Below are 14324 nucleotides of genomic sequence, written 5' to 3'. Positions count from 1 at the left end.
TGAGGCAAAGATTCTGGATAAAACTTGGTCTTCTCTTGGAGGATAAAAGGAAAAAGGATTCTTGTGAATATGAGAGAAAGGACTAAACAGGCTTAAAGGGACAGATTCAATCCTTTTCCTTGTCCTCTTTTTCAAAAATGCCTTTTAAAAGGCATTATAGAGAATTTGCTATCCCTGAATTTCTTCTTATGTGGTCTAATCTGGTTCTAAAAACTCAAAGAAATACCTAATAAAACAAAAAGTGCTATCCTTTAAAAATTTTTTTATTAACAAGCAAAATAATAGTAAGAAAAAAAAACAAAAAACAAAAAAACAAACCACACAACAAACTGAAAGTTGAAACAGCAGTAAGTCAAATGGCTGCCTAAGTTCACAGATGCACCTGGGGTACATGCTCCCTTATTGCGAGACAAGACCTAGGCACATGACTGTGCATTGAGATACACATGTGATCAAGAAGAATCAGAGAGCCGGAAACCACTGGAGAACAGAAAGCAAAAGCTTTTCATCAGGCAATTCCAAAGCGCTCTGCTCTTTTCCTCTTCTTTGCCTGTAAGAAAGATGCAACAAGAAAACATTTAGATTGTTAAGACAACACTGGCCTAGGTTTTTGGCTGCCTCAGTCCAAACTCACACAGATAGTCACAAGGTCCAAGGAAGAGGGAAAGCCCAAGCTCAAGCTTGGCAGGCCAGAGATTTCATTTCTGAATCTCTCCAGTTAATTCCATCAGGGATAGGGAGGTTTGGTGGAGAAGGAGGGTGAGGAAAGGACAGGAAGGAAAGAGGAGGAGTAGAGTGGTAAAAACAGAAAGACTTCTGAAGGAGAGGTTCTCTCAGTCTTAAAACAATGAACGGCTCTTAATAGGTAGAGTATGCTCTGGGCCCGAAGGGGTAATACAGCGGGCAGGGGAGTTTGCCTTACATGCAGCCAACTACCTTGGGTTTGATCCCCAACATCCCATACGGTCCCTTGAGCCTGCCAGGGAGTGATCCCTCAGTGCAGAGCCGGAAATAAGCCCTAACCATAACCAGGTATGGCCCAAGCCCCTCCCCCCAACAAAAACAAAGGAACAACAGGAAAAAAAAACCCGTTGAGAATGTTTTCCAACCAATGTGAAGAAGGAAGACCTGCAAGGAAAAAGGGTTGAGCAAAGCCATGCAGGGAGTAGGTGAGCTGTTGCCCTTCTGGACAATCTAGTTCCAAGCAACAGTAAGTAAGTCCTTAGCTCTCCAAACCCCCAAAAGGTAAATCAATTTCCAACGTCAACAGAATACAAGTTGGGTGAGGGAAGGCCCCAACATAGATCTTTTAAATATGAGACCATAGACAGCACTGGAATAGGGTATAAAAGCATGAACAGTTTTGTTCTGGGAGTGATTTACAAAACAGTACCAAATCCTACATTTTCACTCTAGTCACTGCCCTGCAGCAAAAAAGGGGAACTACTCCCCACTTCCACCCCCCACCCCCAATTGCTCCATTCACAAAGGAACTCTTAAATAGAAAAGCTGACTGGAGCAGACAGGAGGCCTGGGTTCAAACCCTGGCATCACGGAGTTCCTCTGTACTACTGGAAGTGAACCCTCAGCATTGCCAGGATATAGCAGCAAAACCAAAAAAGGAAAGAAAAAAGCAATCTACAAACCCCAAATCCAAGCGTGGAAATCTGCCCTAAGGCCTCCAGTAAACCGCGCGCTTCTCTGCCTTCTTTTCCTTTCTCTTAAATAAAATTTCTTGAATTTGGTGGGGTGGGGGTGGGGAAAGCGAAGTGTTTGTAAGCAAGTCTATTCTACCTATACGATTTACACAAGTCTGGCACTAAAGGAAAAGCATCCGGTTCAAGTGAACTCCGTTATACTCCCTAATATATACCTCCAAAGCCATCATTCCTTTCTACCAAACTCCTCACAAAAGTGATGCACTGGGGGGAGAGAGGGAGAGACGTGGTGCTGAGGATCAAACCCAAGCCTCTTACATGCAAAAAAGCCTTTGCCCATGCTCAGCCCACTGAGCTATCTCTCTGGCCCCAAAAGCCTCATCTTTTTTTTTTTTGGCTTTTTGGGTCACACCTGGCGATGCACGGGGTTACTCCTGGCTCTGCACTCAGGAATTACCCCTGGCAGTGCTCAGGTGACCATATGGGACGCTGGGAATCGAACCGGGGTCGGCCACATGCAAGGCAAATGCCCTACCCGGTGTGCTATTGCTCCAGCCCCAAGCCTCATCTTTGAAAGGTCAACTGTACCAACTTCATAAGCATATCTGGTGTTTAATAATAACTTTCTTGGCAAAGGGGGAGTAACAGTAACTAGATTTAAGACAAGTCAAAGTTTATTTCAAGCTGATCTTGGCAAGTAAGTAAACAAACAAAAATTCAAAGGACAAATATTTTGTCATTTGCGCTTAAAAAGCAAGCAGGGGGCTTGAGAAAATAGTACTGCCCCTAAGGCAGTTGCCTTGCATGCAGCCAAACCGCAGTCAATCCCTGAGCAGAGCCAGGAGTAAGTCCTGAGCACTGCTGGGTGTGCCCCTACCCCCTCCAAAGAAGCCTTTGCTTAGGCTTAGGCCCAGACATATGGCACAGTGATCTGTCTGCCTTCCAAGACAAGACACCCCTAGTTTAATCCCCAGCACTGCTGTTGACTGTTACATAGGTTGACTGAACTCTTGGAGGTACTGCATGGCAATCCCTGCTGCCAAACCGTGCATATGATTTCTGTTGCACCATGACTAAATGTGTGAGATCTCCAATCATCACAACATAAGGGACGAAGAAAAATAAGTGAAAGAAATAAGTATTTTTCCAATTGAGCTTTTTCACCCTTAATCCCCTTCAAGGGTTCTACTAAGCACTATGGGGTATCTTACCTCTGTATCTTCTGTAGTTCCGGTTCCAGCAGAACTTGTGACAATCCCAAATCTCTCCTTCCTCTTTTTCAGCTTCTCATCATCTTCAGACTGTTCAGGGATAAAGAAATTGGTTGAAACAAGGAAGGTAATTTGCAAAGTAAATTGCAATGAAATCACATCTTATTGCACACACACACACAAACGTGTGCACAGAGATAGTACAGAGATTAAGGCATTTGCTTTTGTATGCGGCTGACCCAGGTTTAAGTCCCAGCAGCACATCTGGTTCCCTGAGTATCCCCAGTGACCCTGGAGCGCAGGGACAGAAGTAAGCTCTGACAAATGAGACCTAAACTCCTCTTCCTCCATCCCCACAACAGATAGAAAGCTGAATAACTAGCATTTTTGTTCCTAAGCTAACAGATCTTAATTTTAATAGAACCTCAACAGATCTAAGAATAAACAAACAAACATACAAAAAACAATAAGGGAGGAGGGGGAATAGCTCAAAGAAGAAAGCTCATGCTTTGCATGCTTGAGGCCTGGCTGTGGTCTCCAGTACCATATGGTCCCCTGAGCACCAAGCTAGTAATATCTCCCAGAACCTCCAGATAAAGCCCCAAACCCCAAAGTAAAACCAAACAATATCAAGAACGAGCCTGCATGGCTCATTTGACCAGAGTGACCTCCACCACTGACATTTGTGACCACCAGTGCCACAACAAAGTGTGTGATCTCCTGATCTCCAGAGAGCACTGCAACCAAAAAGTGTGAGACCCCTGGTGAGCAGTGAGACCAGTAAGCACGAGCACAACTAACTGTGACCAAGGTCATTATAACCACCACAACAGGGGCTAAGGGCTGGGAGAAAACAGTAAGAACAATAAAAAAAAAAAATTGCACTTAAAAAAATATTTTTTGTAGTTCAGATGTGTGGAAAACAGGCTTCACTTAAAAATGAAACACAAAAGGCACCTATAGGGGCCAAAGTGATGTTGGAGCAGGTAGGGTGTTTGCCTTGCATATGGCCAACCTAGATTTGATCCCCGGCATCCTATGTGGTCCTCAACTCCTTGCCAGGAGGGATCCCTGAGTGCAGCACCAGGAGTAAGCCCTGACCGCAGTCAGGTGAGCCCTACCCCCCCCCCCCCCAAAAAAAAACACCTATAGGAAGCAGGTTGACTGGAGGCATAATTTGTTGAATGATGCTTATTCTATTGCCAAGGGAAGTAGAGCATTGAACATGAACACTAAGCAAAATTATAATGAATGCTCTGAATAATTTCAAGGAAGTCTGATTTGTTTGTAGTTCATTTATGTGGCTACACTCAACACTACTCTGGGACTACTACTGACACATTGCTTGAGGTCCCTCGGGGCAGTGCTCAGAGACTATGTGAAGCTGGGGATGAAACCTGGGCCTCCCGCATCCAAAGCATACACATTAGCCCTTTGAGTTTGCTCTCTCCAGGCCCTGAACTGAATTTTTTTTTTTGGCTTTTTTTAGCCACACCCAGCAGTGCTTGAGAATAACTCCTGGTAGTGCTTGGGGGACCATATGGGATGCCAGGAATTGAGCCCAGGTCAGCCACATGCAAGGCAAGCACCCTACCTGCTGTACTACTGCTCTGGGTCCTGAATTGATTATTAAAAATTATTTATTAATTTTTTGGGTTTGTTTTAGAGTCATACCTGGTGGTGCTCAGAGGTTACTTTTGGCTCTGCAACCAGGCCACCATATGGGATGCTGGAAATCAAAACCTGGCTGGCCACATGCAAGGCAAGTGCTCGCCTTGCTAGACTATTTCTCTGGCCCCCCTGAACTGATCCTGAAATAAGATGCATCAAAGAAAGGGCTGTAATAATTTCTTCTTTTGGTTTTTGGACCACACCCGCCATGGGGTGCTGGGGATTAAACCTGGGTTGGTGCTGTGCAAAGCAAGTGCCTTACCAATGTACCATTTCTCTAATCTTAATTAACCTACTTTTTGTTCGGTTTTGGGCCACACCTAGTGAGGCTCAGGGGACCATATAGGGTGCCGGGGACAAAACCATGGTTGGTCACATGCACCCTACCCACTGTACTATCTCTCCATCCCTGTATCCCACTTTTAACAATTATTTTGTCTTGTATATCTTCCCCTCATACCCAGACACTAGCTATCCAAAGTCTAGTGTAAGCATATAAAATCAGGTGGGTTCCAGGAAAAATATAGCTCAATAAGGATTGGAGCAATAGTACAGAGGGCAGGGCACTATTTGCCTTTCATGTGGCCAATTGGGTTCCATCCCTGGCATCCAAGATGGCCCAAAACCAATGAATAAGGTAAAGGCAATCAAACCAAATCAGGTGGGTTGCTTAGCTGACATGCAGCTCAGTGGGATAACACATGCTTTGTCATATATGTACAAGGCCTTGGGTTCAATTCCTACTACATAAAGTAAAACTAAAACAAACAAGAAAAAAAAAAAGAACTGGGATAGGAGACTTCAATAGAACATACTCTCTGCAGGCAGGAATCCTGGGTTACACTAGATCACTGGCATCACATGGTCTCCTGAACACCACCAGGTGTGGCCCCAAAACAAAACAGACAAAAAAAAAAAAGAGGGGATGGATGGGATGGGATCATGGGACATTGGTGGACAGAAGTTGACACAGGCGGTGTGTATGGTGAGGATTCTATGCAGTGAACTACTATAAGTAGCACTGTAAAACAATGCCTTGGAGTCAGAGCAATAGTACAGTGGGTAAGGCGTTTGCCTTGCACGTGGCCAATCTGGGTTCAATTCCTGGCATCCCATATGGTCCTCCGAGCACTGCCTCCTGAGTGCAGAGCCAGGAGTAATCCCTGTGCATCGCCGGTTGTGACCCCCCCCCAAAAAAAACCAATTAAAAAAAACCCCAAACACAATGTCTTAAACACGGGAGGCAGGGAGCAAACGGAAAACTGAATTAGGTAGGCCCCATAAGCATTTCCCCCTGCCCAGTGCAAGAACAGTTTTCTAGAATGCAGCACATCCAGAAAAAGATCTTATTCTTGTATGTATTTACTTCTTTTGCAGGGATAGGGAGTACTCCTGGCAGTGTTCAAGGGCCATAGTCAGTGTGAGGTACCAAACCAACGCACAATCTACCTACACAAGCACCTTCCTCCAATCCTATCATATATTTCAAGAACATTTCCAATTCATACATATATTCTACCCTCATCATTGGCCTGGAGAGTTTAAGTTAATTTTTGAAGACTTTATATTATTTTAGATTTTTTGCTGAGTGGCAACACCAGGTGCAGTGTTTGGGGATCACTCCTGGTTGTGCTTGGTACAATGTAGTATCAGGGATTGAACCTGAGCACATGCAAAGTATGTGCCCAACCTGGTGCTCAGGGTTGCTCCTGGCCCAGCCAAGGTGATGTGATGCCCACCTCAAACTAGGGACTTTGGTATGCAAAGTAAACACTCAGTCCACTGAGTTCTTTCCAACCACTAATTTAGTTTTTTTAAAAAAAATTTTAAATTTTGGGTTTTTTTTGGGCTACATCTGACGATGCTCAGAGGTTACTCCTGATTGCACTCAGAAGACACCCTGTAGGTGGTCGGAAAACCATCCAGGATGCCCCAGGTAAGTTGCGTGTGAAGAAAGTGCCCTACCTGCTGTACTATCACTCTGGCCCCAACTAAAGTGTTGTTGCTGTTTTTTTTTTTTTAAGTTCAATGTTTCCAATTTTGACTATTTCATCTGTTGAACTATAATACAAGAATTAAGTTGGGGTCAGAGAGATAGAAAAGTGGGTAAGATGCTTGTCTTGAATGTGGCTGATCTAGTTTCAATCCCCAGTACTGCATATGATCCCGAAGCAAAGGCAAGGACCACTCCTGACTGGAGAGCCAGGAACACCCACTGAGAATCCCCAGGAATGGTTCAACCACCCACATAGCCCCACCCCCAACAAAAGTTTTAAGAGGCTTACCAATGAACACAGGCATCTCTAGGTTTTTTGTTACCAGACATTAGGAAGTGTTTTGTTTACCACAACTAACATGCATGCAACAAAATGATCTAGATGAGTAAATCAGAATGAAAGGGACCAGAGATAAAGCTAAAGTGGTAAGAGAAGGTATCTTGCAAGTGCTAAGTTTGATCCCCAGTACCAAATGTGGTGGCTCTGTGAACCCCTAGAAGAAGTTCCCCAGTGGGGGAAAAAAGACAGTGAACCTCTAGAGTATTTTGGATAAAATAATGCCATTTTGCCCAATCTCAAGGCCAAGCAGAAAATTTCAGGGGATGATATACTCTCCGACGGAGGAGGTAAGATTTGATTTAACCATGATCCATTTCTTCAGGGGTGGCAGGGCTTGGGCCACATTTGGGGGTGGTTCAGGGTTTACTCCTGGTGCTGTGCTCAGAGACAACTTCTGACAGGGCTCAGGGGACCATATGGGCTACCAAGGATAAAACATGGGTTGGTCATGTGCAAGGCAAGAGCCCTGCCTACTGTACTATTTTTCTGGCCCCTGTTCTTAGCTCTGTGTCCAGAATCACTTCTGATGGTACTTATGATACCATATGTGGTACCAGGGATCAAACCAGGGTGGGTCACATGCAAGACAAATGCTTAACCCTTGTACTAAGTCAGATCTCCTGACCACTATTCTTCCTTTTTCCCATTCAAACCTTAAGTTCCAATTACAGACAGTGAGATGCCACCTAAAAACCCCAGTGATTCTGTCAGTTCAAACCAAAGGACTACTCCTTTCCAAATCTTATTATAAAGTCTATGTCCATTTGCCTTGAGTCGTCTTTTCTCTAGTTCTCTATTTGCAAAGATGTCAAACAAGGGGGAAGGAAACCTGACTTCTAAATTAAATTCGCTGTACTTCCTTTGCAGCTCAAAGAAAGAATAAGGGAATAAGGAACAACAGGGGATGGTTGGTATGCCTCTGTGGCCATCAAGGCTAGTACCTGAAATTTTCCCATGAATTTCCTTCTTTACTTAGATTGCCAGGGCCTCTCCTAGAGATCCAGGCAGAGCATCTGCTCCAAATCTACCAGAGGCTCCAGGGGGAAGAGAAACAATACCACTCCCCCCACCTCTTACCCTCTACAAATAGCCTGACCCACACCCCTCACCCTCAGAGACTTTATTCAATTTTATTTAATTTGTGCATGCTTGTCCTTCCCTCCCTACCCAGCACCCCTCATAGCTCCTCCGAAAGCCTCTTATTCCTTGCCCTGCAGGGAAAGCGCACAACAGGCCCAGTAAATCAACACAGTTCTAATGATCTCTCTCACTTGACCCTTCTAGCGTGACGGTGTCGCATGGAAACAAGCATACAATAAACTTCACTCCATCTTTAGCTCCTTGCTGACAGGATTTGATTCATGGGATGGTGAGACCCCATCTGAGGGAAATTACCTCAATCAAAACGCATCCCCGTCTGCATTCATCAGGCCAATACTCCCCCAGGCCATGCTCAAGTGCACAAATGGGGTTGTGCATCTGGAGGCAGCAATGACCCCTCGAGCTCAGTGTCATCTGCATTTGCAAACCTTTCCCTTCTTAGCCCTCCCCCACTTCCCTGCACACCCTCAACCACTAGCCAATCCTTTTTTCCCCCAATCATCCTCAGAGTAGTGTTTGAATCGGAGTATCTTTTTTTCCTAAATGCAAACCTTCTGAACATTAACATACATCCAAGACCAGAGACAGAAATCTGTCCTCACTAACTCAATACTGGCACTGGATGAACATTCAGACTGTGCCACATACTTCACTTTCACCATTCTTTTACTCAAGATTTAAGTAACAAGGAATCTGATGTCAATTTTTTCTTTTTGGGGGCCACTATAGGGTGCCAGGGATTGAACTGGGTCGGCTGCATGCAAGGAAAGCTGTATCTGCTGTATCTCTCCAATCCTGATGCCAATATTTTCAACATACATAATTCTACTTCCCAATAAGTGCTATTTTTAAAGAAAGGCTCATTAATAACAAAGAGAAAGGTGGTTGTGCAAAAGGACAGAAACACAGCTCAATGGGCTAGAGTCATGATCTGCACATAGGCCAAGACTTGGGTTCAATCCCTAGTACCAACTGGTCATCTGAGCACTACTAGGAAAAAAAGCAGCGTGGAATAGAAAGCCTATTATTTAACATTAGCAAATTCAAATACTCTTATGCATCACCATCATTGTGTTTTCCGTCAATGAATAACAGAATTCCAAATTGGGCCCTCCAGAAGAAATACTCAATTTTCCAATATTCTTTTTTTTCCTTACCACCCTTCATATTTGGAAAATCTTCAGGCAATAAAGAAACTACCTCCTGAAAGAAAAAGACGGCAACATCCAAGACTGCCCCAATACACAAACTACGCGAATGAAAGTGCTTACTACAGAGAAGTTCTATTCCATAGGCTTTCCATGAATGTAAGCTATTATTATTACTTTGAGGTCCACACATGGTGATGCAGAGGGAAGAGGCTACTCCCAGCTCAGTGTTCTGGGGTAAGGTGGTGCCATCCTCAAACCTGGGGATCCTGCATACCAAGTGCGTGCTCCACACATTTGAGTCATTTCACCGAACCTTCCCTATTATTACTTTTATTGTTTTTGGGCCACACCTGGCAATGCTTGGGGGTTACTCTTGGCTCTGTGCCTAGGGATTATTCCTGGTGGTCTTGGAGGACTGTATGGGATGCCTCAGACTGAACCTGGGTCAGCTACATGCAAAGCAAATGCTCTATCTGCTGTACTATCTATCTGGCCCCTTACCAAATTTTTTTTTTTAATTTTTTCTTTTTGGGTCACACCCAGCAATGCTCAGGGGTTACTCCTGGCTCTGCACTCAGAAATTACTCCTGGTGGGTGCTCAGGGGACCGTATGGGATGCTGGGAATCGAACCCGGGTCGGCCATGTGCAAGGCAAACGCCCTACCCGCTGAACTATCGCTCCAGCTCCCTTACCAATTATTATTTATTTTTTTTGCTTTTTGGGTCACACTTGGCGATGCACAGGGGTTACTCCTGGCTCTGTACTCAGGAGTTACTCCTGGCGGTGCTCAGGGTACCATATGGGATGCTGAGAATCAAACCTGGGTTGGTCGCGTGCAAGGCAAACGCCCTACCCGCTGTGCTATCTCTCCAGCCCCCTCTTACCAATTATTTTTAATGCAACATTCCTCTCTTCATCCTTGAAACAAAGTCTGAGAACATCAACAAAACTCGAAGCTAATAACAATACAATTTACTCTTCTATATTAGAAATTGTCTTCAAAAGTTAGTAAGACAGAAGCATTACCAAGAAAACAAGAAATTCCCTTTAGCTGAAAAATTTAAATGCTGATTTAGAGTACAAACACTGATTTAGAATATAAAAGAATATCTACTAGACAAAGACTTCCAGGAAACACAAATCAAAACAACAATGAGCTACCATTTTCTACCAATGAGAATGGAATGTATCAAAAAGACTAGAAACACCCCCATCAGTATCGGTGGGAATGTGGTGAAAAGGAACCCTTTTTCTCTGTTGTTGGGAATGTTGTTTGGTCTAGTCTCTATGCGAAATATACTAAAAAGTAAGAATAGGGGCTGAAGAGACAGTACAGTGAATAAGGTGACCTGGCATGTGACCAATCTGGGTTTTATTCCCTGAAGTGTAAAATAAGGAGCAAGAATTGCTGGGGGTGGACTAAAACCCAAAGAAGTAAGACCTGAGCTTCCATACGACCCGGTGAGTATACCCTGACATCTATCCCAAGAATACAAATATGTGTGTGTGTGTGTATATATATATATATATATATATATATATACACACACACACACACACGTATATACACTATGTTCTTTGTAGTACTAAGTACAATAACAATGATATAAACAACCTAAGTGAATGGTTAAAGAAGTTGTAGTATGAGCCAGAAGAAATAGTACTGAATTCTTGTTTTCCACATGTCCCATCTGCCCCTGGCTCACACCCCTGCCACTACATATGGTCCTCTAATGATCAGGGGTCATTCCTAAGGAGAGTGAGAAATAGCTTCTGAGTACCACTACAGATGTGGCCCCAAAATAAAATGAAACAAAGGGGCTGAGGTCTGGAGCATCAGTAGTACAGTGGATAGGGTACACGCCTTGCACGCAGCCAAGCCAGGTTCAATCCCCAGCAGTCTATATGGTTACCTGAGCCCAACAGGAGGCATCCCCGAGTGCAGATCCAAGAGAAAGCAAGAGTAAGCTCTGAGGATAGTTATGGGCTTGACCCCTCCCCACTCCCAACAAAAAGCGTCAGAGAGACAAGGGGTTAAGGCCTTGCATTGCACATGTTCAACCCTGGTTTAATCCCCAACTGTCCTCCGCCAGGCGTGATCCTGAGCAAAGAGTAAACTGTGAGCCACCAAGTGTGACCTAAAAAAAACCCAAAATCCCTCAAATGTCCACTGAGTGTCTGCTCTGCATTAAGCACTATTATGCACTGAGGATAGGGAATCATTATCAGTCCTTTATCTGTGGGGGACACATCTAGCAGTGCTCAGACTTATTCCTGGCTCTCTGCTCAGGGATCACTCTTGGCACTATTAGGACCAGATGTAGTATTGGGGATTAAACCCAGGTTGTCAAAGGAAAGTGTCTTAAACCCCTATACTATCTTTCCAGTCCCATAATAAAGATCCGTAACCCATTGGCTTATAAATTCATGACTGAATTACTTCCTCTTTGTATTGACTGCTACAAAGCCTGGAGTCACATGTTTCTGGTAAGTGGTTCTGAAAAATCTTTGTTAGAAAGAAGAGACTAGAAAAACAGAGAAGAGAAATATGAAAGTTCAGCAATGGAAATACAAGACTATTTTGTGTGAAGGTGGGGGTGGGGAAGGGAGCAAACCCACCGGTGCTCAGGGTTTATTCCTAGTTCTGTGCTAAAGGGAGGGACCACTATGTGGTGCCGGGATTTGAACCGGGCTAGCCATATGCAAGGCAAATGCTCTACCCGCTGTACTATCATTCCTGCAGCAATAGAGGTCCAAAACTCAGATCTTGAGGTAGAAGCTTAAAAGATGAAGCATGCAGTTATTTATAGGGCTGCTGCTAGTCACTTTAACTCCTTTCTAGATATCATAGGATTAATAAAATATCACCTTGATGCCCACAAAAGAAAAATAAGGGGCAGGAGTTAACAGATTGTAACTATGGAAATAAATGGAGGGGGCTAGGGTGGGGGAGGGAGAGAAACACTTGATGGTGACCAGGGACTATTCCTGGCTGTGCTCAGGAGGAATCCCTGGCAATGCTCAAGGATCAAACTGGGGTTAGTTATACACAAGGCATGTACTGGAGCACTGTAGCACCGTCCTCCCGTTGTTCATCAATTTGCTCGAGCGAGCACCAGTAACGTCTCCATTGTGGGACTTGTTACTGTTTTTGGCATCTCGAATACGCCACAGGGAGCCTGCCAGATTCTGCTGTGTGGGCGGGGTATTCTCCGTAGCTTGCCAGGCTGGGGTGGGCGGGCTGAAGGCATGCACTATCTCCCCAAATTCATAATAAAAATTTTAATTAAGAGTGCACGTCAGGGGTTGATGAGATAGCACAGGGGGTAAGGCTCTTGACTCGTAAGCAGTCAACTTGTGTTTAATCCCCAGTATTCCATACAGTCCCCGGAGCCCCAGTCAGAAGTGACCCAGAGCACAGAGTCAGGGTAAAGCCCCAAGGCGCCAATGGTGTGACCCAACCCAATCAATCAATCAACCTAATATACAAAACACCAATATATTGGAGAGATAGTACAGCTGGAAGGGTGTTGCCTTGCACAAAGCCTACCCAGGGTTCTACCCCAGCATCCTATATGGTCCTCTGAGCCCACCAGCAAGCATCACTGGGTGTGGCCCAAAAACAAAATGCAAATTAAAAAGGAAAAGAAAAAGAAAAGAAAATTCAAGGGCCAGAGAAGTAATACAGGAGTCAAGCCTTACATGAAGTTAACCCTGGTTCAATCTCCAGAGAACAGAGCTAGGAGTAGCCCTGGAGCACTTCCAGATGGGCTCATACCTCACCTCTACCAAAAGATTAACCTTCAAGGGAACATATTCAAGATTTAGGAAGTTTATCCAGAATATACATTAAAGCATACTTGGAGACGCTTAGTGTGCTGGGGCTACTTTGCCAAAAGCACTTCACTTTGATTTAATTAGCATCCCCAGGGGCCATGTGCTACAAGTGTTATATATTCTTCAGTCTTATTATAAGTGCTGCTCTTTAATCATAAAGAAAAACTAGGAGAAACAGTGATACAAATGTCACTCAAATTTCTTTAGGGAATCTGAAATCTGAATTATTTTCCAAAACACAAAACATTGACTTAAAATATAAAATAGCTTCATTACTCTCAGGAGACTGAAAGAACTATCCGAGTCGGTTACTTTTCAGATCAGTGCAATAATCTCTCACAAATATCATCTCACTTTATACTATGAGGAAAAAGCAGAATTCCAATCTAAATAGTTTAGTCAGAAATATACTTACAAATGAAAGAAGCATGTCAGAAAAGCTCAGGTACTACTATAAGTATGAGCTGGCCATTCTCCAACAGCGTTTTTAATGACTAGCTATTATTCACATCCAACCCTGTTCAATGTACTCACATACATTCCCATTAAGGCCTACAGACTACCCACTTTATACTGCAACAGTTTTTTCCCCTCACAAAAATTTTCCCAGAACTGGTGACAGAGAGGTTAAGAGTGAACCATGAAAATTATATCCTACAAAAACAATAAATATTTTTTTCCTTTTGTAAATGAATCGCCATACTATTATGTTAATAGTTCTCAGCCAAGCAAATGTAAGGTAAGAGTGAGGTAAAAAGGAAAAGCAGCGGCTTTATGGTCACTTTCCTCTCACTGCACGTGACTGATGGCAGGATGAAAAGCAGACCCTGGAGGCTTTTCAGGCGATGGTAGATTAATAATGACATGGCCTTGACTTCCCAGAGGTAAAGGTTATGAAACACTCCAGGGTAAGTGGGCTTCCAATTTCATACTCTCAGTGTGAATGACAGCAACTGATGGTTTTTCTCTCAGAAACACTTCAAGGCTTAAACACACAGCTGTCACCTCCCTGCCCCAGTTTCAGAAGTTCATTTGAACATGTTTATTCCTGAGTCTTTATGTCAACCAGACTGCAGAACATGGGGTGGTCCTAAAAACCAAAGCTCAGAGACTATGCAGGGCTGAAAGCAAAGGACTGGACTAGCAGAGGGTATTCAATTGTCGTAAGTACACAGTAAAGAGATTCCAACACTCCCCATACACATATTCATGATGCAGTTTCCAGCACAGCCATCATATATCTGTCAACAATATCTTTCAACTGTGAGATAAGAATCAAGTTTTTAAAACCGGAGGGGTGCCAGGAATTTTTAAGCTACACCAGAATTAGAGACCACCAGGAAACATATCTTCTATCT

General features: G+C 43.8%; 1 protein-coding gene across 1 annotated transcript in view; it reads right to left on the bottom strand.

The window, feature by feature from the left end:
• Positions 1 to 245: 245 nt before the first annotated feature.
• SARNP (SAP domain containing ribonucleoprotein) overlaps positions 246 to 14324 on the bottom strand; it is a 52284-nt gene continuing 38205 nt past the window's right edge. The window contains exons 10-11 of the mRNA XM_056120047.1: positions 2870 to 2959; positions 246 to 550 (exon numbers count right to left, since the gene is read on the bottom strand). Coding sequence (XP_055976022.1) covers positions 509 to 550; positions 2870 to 2959 — 132 coding nt within the window. The 3' untranslated portion in view covers positions 246 to 508. The remainder of the gene's footprint in view (positions 551 to 2869; positions 2960 to 14324) is intronic.

The sequence above is a fragment of the Sorex fumeus genome, unplaced genomic scaffold (assembly GCF_029834395.1).
Source record: "Sorex fumeus unplaced genomic scaffold, SorFum_2.1 ptg000042l, whole genome shotgun sequence".
NCBI lineage: Eukaryota > Metazoa > Chordata > Mammalia > Eulipotyphla > Soricidae > Sorex > Sorex fumeus.
The sequence above is the reverse complement of the archived record's forward strand: the minus strand, read 5'-3'. Positions and strand labels throughout refer to the sequence as shown.